General features: G+C 43.3%; 1 protein-coding gene across 18 annotated transcripts in view; it reads right to left on the bottom strand.

Annotated features, from left to right (window-relative positions):
* The window catches only part of Erc2 (ELKS/RAB6-interacting/CAST family member 2), an 883,982-nt gene that overhangs the window by 412,012 nt on the left and 452,335 nt on the right, over positions 1–19,635 (bottom strand). For all 18 annotated transcript variants that reach the window (XR_004389747.1, XM_032918652.1, XM_032918651.1 and 15 more), the window contains one exon: positions 15,145–15,280. Coding sequence is in view for 17 of the 18 variants with exons in the window: in XM_032918652.1 (XP_032774543.1) it covers positions 15,145–15,280 (136 nt within the window). In the remaining variant the exon portion in view is untranslated. The remainder of the gene's footprint in view (positions 1–15,144; positions 15,281–19,635) is intronic.

The raw sequence follows: 19,635 nt of genomic DNA, 5'->3' as shown, positions 1-19,635 counted from the left end.
ACACTATAAGTGTGGGAATGACTGCAATTACAACCCTGCATGGTAGGGATGATACAACAATCCATGCAGAAACAGTAAAGTGAGTCCTAGAGATGTTGACAGTGGTTACCTACATCTTTGGGGAAGACACAAAATGGGTCACACGTGAGTCCCCCAATTACTGAAGTCAAGTTTTTAGTAGGGAAGTTCCCAGGCATAGAAGACTAGTCACACCAGCTGATAAGCAAGTAACTTAAGGGATAGAAAATAGGTATGAAGTCCAGGCCATTCTGTTTCATGCTGTCATAGCATGGCAAAGGTATATATTATGTCATAGGCGATTTTAAATGCAATTATTATATTACCTACACCAGTATCATAAGTAGAAACCTATTTTATTTAAATTTTTATATATTTAAACTTAAGAAAATGAAGGTTCTCATTAGGAAGTGGCAAATGACTTTATAGTCAGGGTGCCCTGTGTCTAGGTACAAATGATATTTACTGACCCATACAAAATGGAGGAATGTGGCCATCAGAAGAGAAAGGCCACCAGGAAGAAACATTCTCCGGGACTCTTCCCTAGAAGATATAGAAGCTGCTGTAGGTGGAGGACAACAAGCCAGCCTCCCTTAGAATGTTCCCTGTGGAGGTCATTCAGCTGCCCTGCCCCTCTGGATCCTCTTTTCTGTCTTCTGTTATGTTGCTTAATGGCAATTGTGGGGGTTTGACTAGCTAGGTTTAGCACCCACAGACTTGTGTGGGAATGCTTGGCCCACTGGAGGTGACACTAGTAGGAGGTGCATCTTTGTTGGAGTAGGTGTGGCCTTGCTGGAAGAACTGTGTCAGTCACTACAGAGGTGGGCTTTGAGGTCTGATGCTCAGGCTCTACCCAATGTGGAGGAGAGTCTTCTTCTGCCTGCCTTGGGATCAAGATATAGAACTCTCACTTCCTTCCTGAACACTCCATGCCTCCTGCCATGGCGATAATGGACTGAACCTTTCAAACTGTAAGCCAGCCGCAATTAAATGTTATCCTTTATAAAAGTTGCCTTGGTCATGGTGTCTCTTCACAGCAATAAACCCCTAAGACAATGTCTGTCTGTCTGTCTGTCTACTACTGAGCATGAGAGAGAAATAAGAACACAAAAAGTCATGAAGGGGACTTCTACTTCCCATGTAATTAGAACTTGCACAGACAGACTTATTCTGCCTTGTGGAAAATGAGATTTGAGAAAGAAAACATTCATAGAATCTGTAATACCTGTTAGGTATTCTCCAGATTCCAGAGTTACTGAATCTCTGGGCTCCAATCTTAGACTCTAATATATGCATAATAATTCTGGGGACAGGGGATGGACTTGATTCAGGCAAGTCAGACCTACAGTCAAGTATAGCTTTAATTCCCACTTAAAAGGGGGAGGAAAATGGGCTCTTAAGATGAGGAAAGAACACAGCTGTCATCAAGCCAGGTTAAAGGAGGTGCCGCTCATTCACAAATTATAGCTCATTTACGAGATGAGCCAACAGGTACAGCCCTCCACACTTACACTGTTCAGCGGTTCACACATTAAGGTTTACCATTTTCTAATTTGCATAAGGATCCTTCATGGCCAACAGAGTACAAGCAAACTTAAAACAAGTGTGTTGGTAATGCTGGGGTCTCTCCAGGCTTTATTTCTATCCTGTAAGACTGACAGCCTAATGTGAGCCCAGCATGGTACTATATAGGGCCAGAGAATGATTCTGACCAACGGAGAGCTAATGCTGGGCACGGAAAAGTCATTGGAATTTTTAAAAATAGTTCTCATCAACTCTTTAGAAATTTCACATGTGCTTACAGGGTATTTGATCATGTTCATCCCCCACTCCTTTAGAGTCCTCTTGAATCTATCACCCAACTCCCTAGTCCTCCTCCCAACTTCATGCCCTCTTATTTGTCTTTTAGGTTTCATAACCCTCAGAATCCATATACTGACCTCCCCTGTCCCCAGAATTATTATGCATATATTAGAATCTAAGATTGGAGCCCAGAGATTCAGTTGTGCCTCCCATATACTTATGAGTGTGAGGCCATCTACTATGCTCCAGTGAATGACTCTATATACTAGGGGGCATACCCTTAACAAAAGCTGACCCCCACACACACCTCAGAAGCCACTAACTGTCAATAACTCCACAGTTAGGGGGTAGCTTATGAGGTGCTCACCATCCATGTTGGGATGCTGACTGGATTGCTCTTGTACAGGAAATCACAGCTGTTGTGAGATCATAAGAGTGGCTGGCCACCTTGTCATGTCCAGAAGACACTGCTTCACTCTGGTCCCCATTGCCCCCAACTGCTGGCTCTTAGAATCTTTCCACTGCCATTTCTGCAATGGCCCTTTAAGTCTTGGGGAGAGGGTGCTTGACACAAATGCTCCATTGTGCCTGAACACTTGACAGTCACTTCCTCTCTGCAGTTTGACCAGGTGTAAGAGCCTGCGTTAACCACCATCCACTGTACAAACAACTGAATATTTTAAAGCTGAAATAACTTACACATATTCTGCTACAGCATCCTTCACCAGATCTGGATTTGCAGTGTTGCCTAATGGGAGCTCATAACTAAGCCAAAGTGGACTTTAAAGGTGAGAAGTGACAGGGAGGAATGTGGCCTGCTCGTCGCAAACATTTTCCACTTTTCTTCCATATCAGCTTTATTCATGAGGTTCAGTATGTTAAGGAGTATGTCAGATGTAAAACTGTCAATCATTCTAACAAAATGTTTCTAGTCAGTAAGGAGGTACCTGAGCAAATTCTCCGTCAGCAAGGACAATTCTCTATATGCCGGCAAAGCAGCATCCACTCCATCTAAAATTAACCTCCCAGAACTTGTTCAATATCTATTATCAGCATTGCGATTGCCCACACCAGCACTGACTATGTTTTTTTTAAAAAAAAAAATCTAATTTTGTGCAATGTTAATAGGAGAAAACAAGGGCTTTTTTGTCAAGCAATTTGGAAAAATGTAGGATTAAAAAACACTAAACGGTTCTCTTGTCTTCAGGACTTCTCAGAGCCTTTAACATAAGATAGAAGAGGAATTTTTTTTCCAAATTGTTTGACAAATGGACCCATTCTGATATTACTGTATCTCATACAACTATCCTTCGATAAACATGTTTTAAGAAATGCAAACCTAGATCATATCAACCTGGTATTTGTCTTGTTAGTTCATTCTCTGTTTTCCCACAGTTCGCTGTGACCTACACTGTTGGGGGAACTAGTCCCTATTGACATAATGGCTTATTAAAATAATAGTCTACTTCACAAACAATTACATTTGAAAGCCACATAGATCCTGCCCTTGAGAAATAAGTCACTAACCCTCGTTTCCAGCACAGTACTGAGACGTTCCCCCATTGTGTATCTTATGTCCAGACTGTCATGGTTCTAATCTATCTTATGCCAAAAAGTAACAATTAAGGTGTTATTATAACCCTTGCTCGAGGGAAGAAAACATGCTGTGTCCATGGATGCTATAGAGGCCTCTTGAATGTGGCCGAGCCTGCCTTCCAAAAGGGAAGCTGACAGAGGGCTCATACCCATGCCATGCATTGCCAAGCTGGTAAGATCTTCCCAGGCCCCCCACCCCACCACCTTCAGGGCTTCCCCAATCTATTTGGCCACATCCCTCCAGGTGGCCTAAGAGCCACTTTTACAGAAAGTATCATTTGGTTATGACACATGGTCATTCTTCAATAGTGCTCAGACCTGAGAATTACAAAGATGATGATTTTATAGATGATGAAACTCATTTCTTCAAACCCACCCAGATCATTTGACATGATGGTAACACCAGAATCCAGCCCCACTGCCTGCTTGTGTCCTCGTTCCTTCCTTCTAGGATGGCCCAAGTCTCAGGGAGTCATAACAACAGCGATTCCATTCACTACCACTGTCGAGACTCAGTTTGCTCATCTGTAAATGGCTTCAAAGACAGTAAAAACCCCATAGAGTCTGTTGAAAATATCAAACAAGTCAGTGTGTTTTTGATCAATTGGACTGGTTGTTGAGTGCCTCTTTGTACTAAGAATAATGAAGCTGGGTTGGCAAGTCTAGAGATCAGCCCTGGGTGTCAGCCATACTTGTCAAACAAGAGTATAGCATGTGTGTTGGCTGGTTGCTATGTATCTGGTGGAGAACAGAACAGATACACACCAGTGCTACAGAATTCACTCCCCAACTGCCCTGAGTGTGCCTTCCCAAAAGCTGTCTGGCCCAGGATCACAGCCACCAAGACCCAAAAACCTATCAATAGGATACAAAGGGCAGGCAGCCTCTAACCTCCTAATAACTACTCCAGCTCCGGGCAGTGACAGAGGTCTCTGTTGTGACCACACTGCAGCCTGAGTTCTCCCTGTGCTCTATTCTGCCCCTAGTTGTCTAGCACACTCCAGCAAAGCTCCCACGTTACTCTCAGAGTTAGTCTTTCCCAGAGAACTGCACAAGTGCTCTCACCCTTGGCCTTCCCCACTGCTCAGCAAACAGTAGCATTTGCTATGGTTTTGATGAATAGGCCTGACCGTCCATACTCATTTTCTATGAAAGTCATGAGTTTCCTTACGGGTAACATTCTTTATGGATGAAGAAAATGGCAGAGATAGAAAGAACCGAAATCAGTTTTCATTGTCATTCAGAGAGTCCTAAACGTTGTAGGCTAACCTGACAACAGTTTTCTCCAGCAGCAACTCACCACTTCTTGAGTTACTCTGTCTTTAAAGCAAACGAGAGACATACAGATCCATGGCAGATCCTGTTTCTAAAGTACGGATAAAAGTTTCTGAGCATGTTGGCACATGTGTGTAATTCCAGCACTGAGAAGGCTGAAGCAGGAGAACTGGGAACTCAGGGCTAATCTTGACTACATAGTAAGGTTTTATCCCAAAAGAAAAAGAAAGGAAGAAAGGAAGAAAGGAAGGAAGGAAGGAAGGAAGGAAGGAAGGAAGGAAGAAGGAAAGAAAGAAAGAAAGATAGAAAGAAAGAAAAGAAAGAAAGAAAGAAGGCAAAAGAGAGAGAGAGAGAGAGAGAGAGAGAGAGAGAGAGAGAGAGAAAAGGTTTTAAAGGGATAAAAAATTTGGATAAGAAGGATATTTCTTGTCATCCTAGGCCACCACTGTAAAAGCCGGTGCTGGGGGACAGAGAGTTCTAGGACTTTGATCATTTATAGTCTACTTAGCATAGATTTACCTACAGAGCCAGTGAGGTCCACAGACAGCCCTTAAGGATACCAAAGCACCTAGGATAAGGTCTCTTCTCTCTGAATAACTCCCTCTAGTCTCTTGGGCAGGTTCCAGAATTTTGCTAGACCCTACTTCTCTCACCAGAAAAACAAGCTTACATTTAAAAAAAGAAGAAAGAAGTCTAAGGCCTTTCCTAGTAAGGAAAACGTATGCTTGCTTAACCTTGCAGGTTTTTTCCCCAGGCAACATAAATAAGAAAGATGTGGAGGTAAAGTGTAGCAGCAGAGAAAATGTTAAAGGTGTCGTAAATTCAAGTTACCCAATCCGCAAACGTGAATTACAGGAGAGACTATTAAATGAATGGGAACAGATTTTATAGCTTTATTTTCCTTTTGCAAGGTTTTCAGATAAATCACTGCCTATGGTACTGACTGTCATTTCCTCAACCTGGAGTGTTCGAATGCATAGTTTAGCAGTGTCTTGGACAAGCCATAAGTCAAAGGTAACATTTTTAGAAATTAACCATGTCTAGGTTTCTGCCTTGGGTCATGACATGCTGACATAACAGCATCTGTTAGGAAGTGGGTGTGGCATCTGGGTGACACATACTGTGATTTGCAGGCCCCACCCCACCCCCACCCCATCCGCCTCCAACTTCTGGTAGCAAGAAACATCTTAGGACAAAGCAGCCACAACCACCCTGGCCAGGAGAGCAGGTTTAAGTACATGGGTGTTTTTTAAGCATGCTGAATTCGACTGCCCCCTAGAGGCGGCATGAACAGTATGCATGTGAGTTACAGAAATCCTATCTAGGAGACAATACAATTATTCCTTGCCTTTGAAGTGTGAGCTCTTCAGCAATGCCTTCATTTCATTTATCCTACTGCAGAAACACTTGGGACCCTGCAGAACCAAAAGCCACAAAGATGATCTCAACACACCTTCACTTTGTTGTTGTCAATTGATCTGTTTTAAGACAGGATCTCACTATGTAATCCCGGGTGGCCTGGAATTTCCAACATAGATCAGACTGATCTTGAACTCAGAGATCCACCTGCCTCTGCCTCCTACGTGCTGAGATGTGTGTGCCACCTTCTCTGGCTTGCAAGCATATGTCATTACTGCCCAATAGCTCAGTGGCTTTTCAAGTACAATTTCTAGTCCAGGTGTTTTACCTAAGGTGACATTGCAGCAGCTTCTCAGAGTCTGGACCTGACCATGACAAGAAGAACACTAAAGCTTTGTCTTCAATGGGATCTACAATTGTCAGAGAAGCCAGGGCCACCTCACTTATGAAGTGAAGACAGTCACACTTGCCCCTGAACCTCAAGACCAATAGGAGAACACAGAGTAGAAAACATGAACAAAACACTAGAAAAAAAGTGGGCTGCTGCTCTGTTACTAATAACACAAAATACCAGCATTGACATTAACATATCTAAAAAATAAAAATAAATTAAAAGATGCCTGTCAATTATAGCCCCAACTTCAAGAGTCAGGTTTTAGAGTAAACCTGCCAGGTCCAAGTTTGAAGTAGTCAAAAGCAAGGCAGTCTCTAAGAGCCGGATGTCCTCCTAATGCCAGGGAGGAGTACACCCTGGAAGGGCTTGCTGTCTGCTTCTCAGCATTTCCTGGAGCTTCATGAGGGCGGCTGCCCCTCTCTTAGACACTGTAGTTCAGGAACCAAAAGTTACACAAATGCAATAACATCTAAAAGGGACTCCCATCCTCCTTGGTAGCTACCTCTGGGACTAACGAGAGATTATTACATCATTGGAGCAAGGACATCATTCCAAGCCCTGCCATTCTAGCAGACTCTACCCTCATGATAATGATGATTTCATTTGACAAATACATTGGATTTCATTCTGCATGATCCTCAGCTTTTGGCAAACAAATGCTCTCTTTACCAAGGACTGCCAGAGAGCCACTCACAGAATGAAAACCAAAAATCCAGTAGGAAGCAGTGAGTCCCTGTGTCTCCAGGGGGTAATTTAGTAGGTAGATTAGGCGATACTTGATTAAGAGTAAACCTCCCTTTTCTATGGATATATACAGTGTTTGTGCAGAGGGGCTGAATGAAGTGGAGGATTAGGTCACAAATCCACAGGAAAAAGCTGAGGACTTTTCTCAGAAGAAATACGCAAGTTACCCCACGTTTGGAAAAACAGTCATACTTTATTGGGAGGAAAGAAGTCCACACATTGTGTGTGTGTGTGTGGTGGTGGGGATCACTTGGCCGAAAACTGGTAGTCCAAACACCCTGAGCAAGGCATCTGACATCCAACAGTCTAGTTTTGGAAAAGCCACAGTTTTCATTCAAGATGCCAGAAAGTGACTGTCAAATGAGCTTATACAGACCTGCTAACAAACGAAAGTCATTTGGAACTCATGGAGATTATAATGTGAAAGAAAACAGTGTCAAAATAAATCTGAGAGAGAGAGAGAGAGAGAGAGAGAGAGAGAGAGAGGAGAGATTTCTGTGGAAACCCTCAGTCTTCCCACCAAGCTAGCTGCCCATGTCTGCTGCAGACACACAAGTACTTGAACACTTCCCATCATTTGAAATCATGAACAGCCCAGGTCACAGTGCAACAATGCAAGGAGATTTACCCGCAAACCAAGGGGACACCCTGAGTTCTCTGCACCTCTATGCGCTGAGACAGAAAAGTGCAAACTGGGCTGAACCCCTCCAACGGGTTAAAAGACGATGATATTAAATTCTGATGAAAATTGGAACAGATGTGGATTCTCTTTTCAGGCTGAGTTGAGATGACCTTTGTCATCTTTCCTTGTGTTGAAAAAGATGGCTGAAATGAAACCTCCCTAAATCACCTCACACCGTGCCTACCAAACAGCCATGAGAACCTAGGAACTCAATAAATGCATTTTGACAATGATGAATCTCTGAACAGGGGCTGGTCAGGTTTCTTCTAATGGCTGTGCTTGGGTAAGTATGCCCTAATGTGGAAACACAGGACATGGTTAGAGTAACGATTTTAAGCTTGGGAAACTGAAAGAGAAATTAATTTAAGTCAGTGACTTGGAGAGATGAATAGAAGGACGTAGGGCTTAAAATCATCGATTAATAGCTACACACCACTCTGAAGAAACAACTGAGCAACCTGGGGAACGGCATAATGAACTGAATGTTCAAGGAAAGTTATGCATTTGGGGGTTTGTGTTTTGTACGTTTCCTCTGCTGGAAGATCCTAACTCTAGTTGGAAGAAGGAAGTTAAATAAACTCCCTTGTGTGTTGGGGGAGGGGGGTTATAGATATAAAAGTTTACATAAGTTGAAAACTGAAAAATATTTCTAGCTCTTTTGTAATCTATTTGTTTTGTTTGTTGGTTTCAGATTTTAGAATTGTCTGGAAGAATACGAGTAAATGGGAACATTCACTTGCTTTTTAAGTGAATCACTGTGGGGTTTAATCACTGGTAGAGAAGAAACTTTACAGTTCCCTGGGAACCTATAATTTGGAAACGGAAGCACACAAGAACAGACTTTAGTTTTCAGGCAATAAATTGAAGAGAACTCTGCAGACATGTAACAGAAAAGAAGCATAAAATATTGGCGTGTGTGTTTCTTAGAATGTTCGTTCATTAACTCAATATGCTGCACAGGGGGAAAACGTAGCCAAAACCTACAAAGACGTCCACTGGGACTTCAAATTGGCATGTTTGTTCAGCAAGAAATGAGAGGTGGGATGGGGGAAGCATCCTATTCTGGTAAGGACAATTTAGTGTGAATCTCAAGAAAGACGCCTTGTTGAAAAGTCTCCATACGTACTCTGACGAGGCACACAGAAGCCGAAAGCCCCAAGGCCCAACATAAATACTATGCTTTCATAATCTGTGTCCTGGGGAAAATTCTACAGAATTATACAATCATAGTCAGTCACATCTACCTTCACACAACTCAACATTAACTTGAAAAATGTGTGAATATTTCATCCTTGTTGTTCCAGAGGTGCTTTATTGGAAATGTTCATTGACTGTAGGCCATTGAGTGTAGGCCACATTCTACATATGTGTGGCTCATCAAGGTAAAACAGTTACTAAGTATCCGCTGGTGACTCCCCACGGCCACCATCTCCCCTGGTTAAATACATTATCAGCCTCTCTGGGAGGAAGTGCTAGTTACTGAACGCCACAAGAGTGGAAACCATATTGGACTCTTTCCTAAGCCTAATCTTGTGGTATGCATCAGGGGTGGTGGGGCTCACTCACAATCTCCATTTGGAGATAGAAGGAACAAGGACTGGAGAGGTTATCTGTTTTGCTCCAGGCCACAAAGGACCAGTATTTGAATGTTGACAGCTTCTTCCTAGCTCCATACCCCTCCGTACCCACTCTTCTTGTCCGTGAGCATGCACACACATATGTAAAGTCGAATCAAGAGTGCTCTCTTCCTATATATTATAAGTGATCTCCTTTAAGAAACAAAGTATTTTCTAGACCAAAAGAACACCTCTGGATGAGAACTAAACTATCACCACTCCTCAATGGACACTGTGAGGTGGGTAGGGTCCATTCTAATTATTCCTTAATACCAAGAGAATCCAGTGGGCTAGGAAGCAGATAGTAAAGTAATGAGTAACTCACATATGGATGTGAAAACTCCCATGTTTCACACAAAAATTCACACTGATGACCTACCTGGGACAATCAGAATGTCCCATGATTCAGTTGAGAGTGATGTTCACCAGAGTTCAGTGTCCTGTACTCCTTGGATGAAGCCTTGGGTTCCTGAATGCCTTACAATCATACTCTTCACCCATTATATACACACAGGAAGACCAACCACAGTTGAAATCTTTCACCATGTTGACTCTGTTGTCTTCTTTATAATTTAAAAATACTTCATCAAATCTTGTTTCTTAACGTACCAAACAGGTAGCCTCAGTTCGTCATTTCTTCTGGTACCTGCCCCTAAGCAGAGTGAGTTCTCCCATTTATGATTCAGACACCTGGCTTGCTTTGACCAGTGAAATGCATCAGAGCAAACACCGCAAGGTCAAGACAAGGTCTATGACTTCTGCGCATTTGCTTGCTCTCTTCTGTCTCTGCTGCTGCCAGAGAAGAGGTTTTTGGGTCACCAATGCCTCTTAGCCTGAGTCTCAGAATGAACACTAGGACAGTTGCTCCTACAAATATGCATTGAGTGGGACAGGGGTCCAGCAAAGCCATCCTGGAGCTGCAAAGCCTCTTAGTCAGCATGCAGGCATAGAACAATAAACTTCAACTGTTCTAAAGCCCCAAGTTAGGAGATGATAGTTACAAGGCAGTTACTAACTTCTTTCTACCAAAAATACAAGAAAGTCTGAAGGTACCAAGCATCACCATTTCCCCCCAACATCCATACAAAACCATTTCTTGCTTGTGTTACTAACCTAGACCCTGAAGGCAGTTGCTATTCCTGCCATGAAATTATAAGAAGAAGCAAAGAAAGTCACGTGTCCCATCTAGCTTTGACCTAGAGGTTCCAGTTTGTGTCTATTACCATCGTATTCTATAGGGAGCCGAGGAAGCCCTCAGTGACTGAGGGCCAGAGTGAACCTGTGCTGTTGACATAGGCACAGCCATGTCCAAGAGCCCATGGCCTCAGGCTCAGAGGCATGGCAAAGCCTTCTCTTGGAGACTGAATGTGAGTGTTGACAGAAAATGTTAACCATAGTCTTCTCTTCCTGAATATTTATGGCCTAGAGACTGCTCCCCTATAGAGACTGCTCTTGCCAAAATTAACTAAACCTGTCTCTTCCATTCAACTGTGTACCATAAGCCCTGCCTTTTCGTTTATCTGTGTTTAATAACCATGCCTTCTTGTCCAGCTATCTGCAATAATCCTGCCACCCTGTGCAACTCTATATAAGATACACTCTGAGCTTCCAGGATGCTGCAGCTTCACCAACGAGAGCCCAGGTCACCCGATCCCAGCTGTCTGTCCATGTGTTCATCTGTCTGTCTTCATTCCTGGTACACCCTGGTCAGATCCATCCCTGGAGTCATTCTGGACACAGCAGTGTCCTTGTTTAAATAATAAACAAAATGTCAACTCTTTAACTTTGTCATTAATTTTTATATATCTTCTTCAGTTCGGCATATTCTTTCTCTATCCCTCTCCTTGCTACCCACCCACCACTGGGCTTGTTTTTGGGTTGTTTAGTTTTGTTTTGTTTTGTTTTGTTTTTGTTGTTGTTTTTACCTCCTCTCCACTTCCTCCTTTCTTCCTTTTAACAGAGTGTCACTAAGTAGACCAGGCTGGGGACTTCTTATCCTCCTGTCTCAGTGCTCTAGTGCCAAGGTTACAGTCATAAGCCCTCCACTCCACCCCCACCCCCCAGAAGCTATCACTATTGGAACAACATACTCCTAATATATTTCTTCCTGCCACATCTATCTGGTTGTGTAAAATCAAGAACTCAAGGCAAGAACAAATTGTCACAAACCACAGGGCAAAACAAAGTCAGATTAGCCAGATTAACGGGTGCCATGCTTTCAACTACCCCCTATCCAACCAACCAAACCAAATCCTAGCCGAAATGTAAAGGGTCTAACAGACTAAAATATAACAGAAGGTACTCAGAGGAGTGCTAATATTAAAAATGAAGAGCATCTAGAAAATTTTGTTCTCAGAAAGCAGCAATTACTGGATCTTAGCACATCTGGTGAAAATTCAGGCAAGTGGGAGATTCACTCCCTATTAACCTTAACCAGAGACATTTCCATCTAAATTAATTGTGACTACTTTTTATTGCATTTCAAATGTTATCCTTTATTTGGGGTGGTCAGGAATGCAACTGAGCAATTCCAGATCATGTTATCTTTTATGAACTGGTCTACGAGGTAGTTATCAAAGCCCCTTAAGAAAATACTGCTGTACAAAAGTTCATGGGCCAAAATAAGACATTAATTTCCATAACTAGATGTGTTCTGGAAAAAAGAAGAAATTGCTGCACAGAGAAGACAAAAATGTTGATGTTCAATGCATATCAGAGTATAGTCTGAGAGTACTCTGCACAGACTACACAACTCTTGATTGTGTTTGTGTGTGCATGTACCTGCATATATGGTACACATAAGTACATCAACCTGCAGGAGTTGGTCATTTCCTTCCCCCATGTAGGTCTCAGGAACCAACCTCTGGTTGCCAGGCTCAGCTGGTGCCCTGAGCCATCTCCTTGACCCCAGGCAAACAGTTTTTCATCTCTTTTAGTTATTTCAGCAACAGTCAATTATCACCATTGATTACGAGCACAGCCTGTGCCCAAAAAGAGTGACCCAAAGCTCTTTGTAGGCACCAACTCGACCCTAACAGAACTCTAAAGTAGAAATAATCACTTCCTGCTTTTTGGATGAGGAGACTGAGCTTGGGGGAAGCTAAGCAATCCTTTCAGGAATTCTCAGTTCATATATTTTGAAGCTTGGAATGAAATCCAATTGAGGAATAACAATAATTCCCTCAATGGGAACTTTCACTCCAAGCACACGATGATTCATAGTTTATGCTCAGACTATACCTTGTCGTATCAACCTGTCAGCTTCTCTGATGGTTCTTATGCCTGGGGCAGGGGGAAGGGCTGTCACTGTTATTCACTTCTCCCACCTCAGGTGCACTGAGGCCCAAGTCCATGTAACCCATGAAGATTCTACTATGCCATTGTTCCCTGCCGTCTCCATTCTCCAGAATTCTCATCTAGGGAGACTTAGATTTAATGTAAGTCCTGACTCTGCCTCCTGCTAACTGGGAAGCATGTGGTTTTCCTTCTCCCAGCCTTCTTTTCATACACAAAATGGGGTGCATACTCATTCATCTATCACACAGGAAAACAAAAAACTCTCTTCATTTTACCTAAACCCCTTCAGTCGGCAGGATTCATTTCTATCTTGCATGTTGTCACCTCTCCCCTTTCAGTTGAGGGATCTAGGTGAGACTCTGCATTTCTCCTGCGCTCCAGGTCAACCAACCACCTGATCATGGCCGGCCAACATGCACATCCTATCCTTTGAATGGTTGCCATTACCTACTAGATAGACATTCTCCTCCTTCTGAGGGACTGTGTTCCATGACAGCACACTGCTTTCTGGCCATTACCTGTACAGGGACTTCCTAAACACTTTAAGCCCAAGGATTCAGGTGGATGGAAGAAGGGAGCAAAGAGAACAAAAGTAGAGGCAAAGCATTTTTGCAGGAGAAAGTAGGCAGAGGGGAAATGCCCCTGTAGGATGATAGAGTGCAAAATACCCCAGATGGAAAATGGAAGCAGACAGAAGAGCTTCCCTGTGTGGGGTGAGGGGCAGAAGGGGAATCAAAGCGCCCCTGTCGGGGATGTGACTATAAAGCAGAGCATCCTCGCAGAGGGATAGAAATGGGAGCCTTTGGACTAGCACTGCTGTTGGGATGTCTGAATCCAATCAGGCTGTCAGTTGCATGGAGCCTTTGCAGTTAATTAAACCAAAAGACTTCTGCTTTTCTTACTTCAAACAGAGCAGTGCTCTCTTGATTCACACCTAAGAGCCCTGCAGGTCATGGAGCACACAGTGTGAATGGGATAACAGTTAACACACAGGGGGCAGCGTACCATGGAATACTGAAGCACTTAGTGAAAGGTGCCCACCACTGCCAGCTCCTCTACATTTGTGGTAGACAGGAGGAGGACCTGGAGTACTTCAGAATCTTTCTGTGACTTCCAGTTATACCACATGTAAAATCACCAACACTTTTGTAAGAAATAAATGTGAGGAAAAAAATATGACATTAAAAAAGAAAAGAGGAAAAAATCAAGGTGGTCTTCACCCTGGTTTTAATCTTAGTTTTAGTTAACTATCTCATTCTTTACACTTTAATCTAACATCTGTGTTAGACAAAAGAATTAGAATCCCAAATCTTTGGCATGACCTGTCAAGAGTATTGAAGAAGCCATGGGCATAATTCAACTAGCATCTATACTAAAGTGGGCCCAGGATTGGAAAGAAGACCCACCCTCCTGGTTGTGCTGTGGAGTCTAGGTCAAGCATCCGGGCAAAGACAGTTAATGTAGAACCACCAGAGCCTGCATGGGACACAGACGAAGAACCCTCCATCTGTGATGTGGTACAGCTTTCTTTTATATTCCTTCTTTGGAATAATTACTCATTTCTCTTTTGGTCAATTAAAAGGATGAACTATGAGTACACACTAGAATTATCTACTTCTATCTCCAAGGAGGAAACTAATATATAACTGCAGAGAGACACTAACTAATAAGCAGAATTTAACATGAACTCCGGCCAAGTTGCACTCAAATTGCTCTGTTTAAAGACAGGAGTGGAGTAAATAAGAGCACTTCAAAGCCAACGTCCTGTTTCAGCTTGAATGTTTTATTGGGCGCACAGGGAGAGCTCTGTTCCAAAGCAGGGCTGGTTAATGAGGAGAAATTGGTGTTTTGGTCCGTCGGTTGTTTTCTAGAGTAAGAATATCACTAAGAGATAACTATATCCACTATATTCACTGAGGAGACAGAACGATGATCTATCTTGGAGTCTTGGTTTTTATAAACTGAGACTAGAGGAATGCATCTGAATGCCTTTCATGATAGCGACATGCGTCCCTTCCACCAAACCCACCCAACTTAAACACAATTCCAAACAGATGCTATTTGCCAACCCTGTCACTGCAGGGTTGCACTACCTTACCTTCTGAGGGGAGGTACAGGAAGGAAGAATCTCTGTGGAGCATGTCCAGGATCCTCCACAGTCAACTCTTCTTGAACATCATTTCAGAAATGATGCTTTCTACTGAGAAAGACGTATTGAATTTCCTGAGAATATCTTGTAAGTGCCAGACTGAGGGCAAAGTCAAGCCCACCACTCCCGGGCATAAATTCCTGCAGAGCTGGATACAGCAGATGGTCCATCTCTAAACATATAAGGGTTGAGAAGCTAAACCAGGGCTCACCTGCAAATGCTGTGAGTTGTCAACCATGCTATCTTCTCGCCGGCGCACTTCCTCTAATAACTGGGCATTCTTCTTCTTCTCCAGCTGTTGGTTGTGCTTGAGGTTGGCCACCTTCTTATTCTGATCTTTCATATGCCTGAGAAAAGACAGTGCAGTATGGTTACATTAAACCACAGTGAAGGCATGTACAACAAACTCAAGACATACTAAACCCAGAACAGCCTGACGCAGGCTCAGAAAAACAAGGAATCCTACAAATGGCAGGTGTCAGGACAGCACTCATTTGTCCATGATGAATGAGACAGGTGTGGTTTTCATTCTTATACAGCAGTGGCTCTGTGGCAAGACAAACGTGCTAAAGAGATACAATTTGAGTTCCCTAGAGTTGAAGGTAGTCAACAGCATACCAGGAGAGATGATGGCATGAATACATGGACAGATTGTGGATGGAAGGAGATGAATTAGATGCTGTGACCAGAGAAATGTTTCCAACGCAGATCAAAGGAGTTAACTAGGAAGAGTACCCCAGGAAGAGGCTCCCCGACAGAGGAACTCCCCAGGTAGAAAAATGGCTGCAATATAAGACAGAAGAAACTTGAAAGGCTATAATGATACCCTCTGGAGCGGAAGGGGCTTGAGAAAGAGATCAGACTCCAAAGGCTAGTGGTTAGGGCACATGACACCCTGCCCTGTGGTCTACGACACAGTGTTTCATTTCTTCTAAGTGGCTGCCCTTCTTATTCCTATTGCTCTTCTGGATCATGTACTTTCCCCGAGATCATAATCCATTACTTTGGCTTTTAAAATAACAACCTGAAGTCTCTAATCAAACACATTGTTAACACATAGCTCAAGGTAATAGTTTGGTTAAATACAATGTTGCACAAGGTCCAGGTACTTAGAGTAAAAGTTCATAGGCTGCCAAATTCTATTAGCATAAAGGGTCAAGATGGTAAAAGACAAAGGAAAAAGGGTGGGTTAAATTAAAAATGGAAATTACAAGCTTAATGTAGATCATTTCAGCAGAAACATTTAGAAAAGCATTCCATAGATTTCGGCAGTCATCTCCATGGCAGCCGTTATACATCACCTAAGGAGGCAGGAACAGCATCAATGTCTAGGTATCAAGGACACAAAGAGAAGGCCAGGAAGTGAATCTTTGGCATCGTTCCTAATCCCTTCATCCCTGTCCTCAGCAACTTCTACAACTGAGCCCTGGCTCTCAAGACCAGCAGACTAAAGACAATAATCACAAAGATAAACAATAAATAACGTCAGACTGAAACGTTACAGAAGCTGATGAAGGCTGCTCTCCACAAGTCACTCTTCCTATAGCCCTCACAGAGTGGGGTACTCCCCTCCGCCTTCCACTCCAGGAGAGGGACATACAAGAGCAATGGACTGTAGCTCACTGATTTGACCAGACTAGCTGACCAGCAAGTCCCAAGGACCCGACTAACTCTACAGCTACACCTTGTGCAATGTAGGTATAGGTCACTACAACTGCTTTAAAAAAAAAAATCACAGATGCCGGGGATCTGAACTCAGGTCCATGTGCTTGTACAGCAAGCGCTCTGCCAACAGAGCCATCTTCAAAGCCTGTGACTGCTTAACTAGAGGACACACATAAAGAAAAATACATTTTGTACTAATGCACACCATTGAACAGAACTAACTGCTAAATGCCCCCTGCCCAAATACATCCACATAAAACAGAGAGCTGCTGGAAGGGTTTGCAGACAGCATGCTTTGGGCTGTCCAAACACAAAGAACTCCTTTCTGTGGACACAACAATGGTTGTTTAGTAAGTAAAAAATTAAATGCCAGATACCAAGTCCACGCATCATTGAAAGCTATGCTGCACTCGGAATAAATGGCTAAGAAAAATGAAGATCTGAAGTTGTGTCTCTGTGGTAAGAGAGCGTCTTCTTCCTGTTCAGCCATTTCCTCAGATACTGCTTGACTGAAAAACGTGGAAGCTGACAAAGGAAGAGCTGGATTCCAAGTGGTGCTGCCTAGGATACGGGTCAGTCAGATAGGCCGGAGCCGGGTGATAAAAATGGATGTCAGGTGTCCATCTTATGTCCATGTGACGATCACCAGTGACAAACCCAGTGTGTGCCTTCCCTGCAGAAGTACGGCGACTTTCAAATACAGTTCTAGAGGCTGAACTTTCTTCTGAGTATCCATGAAAACTAACAAGGATGGAAAGGTTTCCCTTCGGAGGTAGGAAGGAAGCAGGGAGTGACATGGGCTATCCAAACACAAAGAACTCATTTCTGTGGGTACAATGATGGTTGTTTAATAAACAAATGATTACATTTGCTCAGTGGCGTGAGCACTGTGAGTTTTTCGGGGACACTTGCAGCTTCCACTATCAATATCTGTAAGAGGCCTGCCAGGCCCCTCACCTTCCCCACCTGCAGAAGGAAACCCACACTAAAGAAGTCAAAGGGCTCAGTTCAATACAGCCTCCACCAGATCTAGTGCTTGGAAGGAAGGTTATGCGGTCATGTAAACCGCAACACTCCCTTGCTAAGCTTTCCAAGGAACACCACACTTGTCTCTTCTCTAACTCCCACCCCTTGGGCAGCTCTACGGTTCTGTGGGGCTCACTAAAGGAGTTCTGTTCTCCAAGGAACTGCCATTCAAAATATATCTAAGGTACAAATGAAATAGTAAGGAGGTGGAGAGACAGCTCAGCCCTTAGGAGCTCTTGTTGTGCACTTATGAAGTCTGGGGTTGGGATCCCAGCGCTCTCATGATCAGCTAAGCATATCGTGCACACCTCTAACTCTAACTCCAAAGGGGCAGCAAAGACAGGAGGGTTTGCTGGGGCTCACTAGCTTCCAGCCTAGTCAAGAAAGTGCAGACAGGCTCAGAAAAGGAAAAACCAGAAACTAATACAGGAGGACACTTAAGTTCGCCCCTGGCCTCTGGACTCCCCAATACACATACACGAATAAATAGGGGTACAATCGGTCTTCAATATTGAAGTTAAATTGACTGATTTCATAAAGGATTACAAGTATTAAGGAGTTTGGATTAAACATTCCCAACAGTTATAGAGGTCATCAATAGTTGTGACATTTGAAAGCATGTCGGAGAACATGGAATCCTGCTCTTTCTATTGGAACACTCAGTAAAAGTAGAACAAGAAAGAGTTCTTTAAATCCTCGTAAGATCATGAGAGACTGAGACTTCCAGAATTACACTGAAGAATACTGGGCAGGAAGGATACATGTTCCTACAAAGGAAGAGATCTGTGCATTTGTATACAGAGGAGAAAACCGAAACTTCCGTTGAAATCTTAGCAGAAGCACCAAGATGATACTTGTTTACCTACCTACTCCTTAAAACATCTTTTAAAACGGACACTGTTCATTTTGGGGGAGGGTGCAGAACCTAGCTCTCTGCTGTGTGCTTGGGGGAGGCTCAATTTACAAAAGCACTTCAGAATTAATCTGGCAGTATCCAAGGTACACATACCCATTGCCCAAGCCAACCCTTCTTCTAGGAGAGAAGCTCACAAAAGCCATTGCATGCAAGCACAGTACAGTCACAAAACCATTTCCACCAAGCCACATAAAATGGAAATTCAGAAACTTTCACTTGTCCATTAGAGGGAAACTGACTGAAGAATTGAATCCATTAGTCAGCTGTGACCTAGCGAGTTAAATGAGTAAGGCCGGATGGAAAACTCCAAGACGTCATAAGTAAGCAAAGCAGAGAGCAGGACAGTATGCATGGTCCTGATTATGTGAACATATAAAGCCCAATTGGGTACACACAAACATAAATGGGAACTTCTGGAAATCTCACACCAGGCTATTGGGGGAGAAAACTCAAAACACGACTTTGGAATGGAACTGGGAAAAAGGAAACTTTCATTTGCTGTGTGTGTGTGTGTGTGTGTGTGTGTGTGTGTGTGTGTGTAAATACATACAAGAAATGCACTGACAGACAATAGACATTAAAGGCACAAACTAGTGACTTCTGACCAATCAAAACACAAGGTACTGCCATCCCCAGCTGGGAAGTAGTCACTATTCTAACTTCTACATACATGTGTGGAATCATTTCACCCCTTCTTGAACTTCACAGTCACCACACTGGGTGCAATCTTTTGTGTCTGACATTTTCATTCTGAGTATAGAACTATCAGTCACCCATACCATTTTGCATATGGCTGAGAACATGTGGTGAACCTGCATGTGTGTTTGCCCAGGTGTGTGTGTGTGTGTGTGTGTGTGTGTGTGCGCGCGCGCGCGCGTGTGCATGTGCATGTGCACGCGCATGCACATGTACAGGACTATAAATGCATGTACAGACCCAAGACTGATTTCAGGATTCTTCCCCAATTGCTTTCAACTGAACCCAAACTTGCTCACACAGATAGCATCTTGTTCAGAGCAATCCCTTGTTTCTGCCTTCCCAGTGCTGGAATTACAGGTGGGGTGCCATGCCCACCCAGCGCTTATAGGAATGCCA

This window comes from Rattus rattus, chromosome 13, assembly GCF_011064425.1.
Source record: "Rattus rattus isolate New Zealand chromosome 13, Rrattus_CSIRO_v1, whole genome shotgun sequence".
NCBI lineage: Eukaryota > Metazoa > Chordata > Mammalia > Rodentia > Muridae > Rattus > Rattus rattus.
The sequence above is the reverse complement of the archived record's forward strand: the minus strand, read 5'-3'. Positions and strand labels throughout refer to the sequence as shown.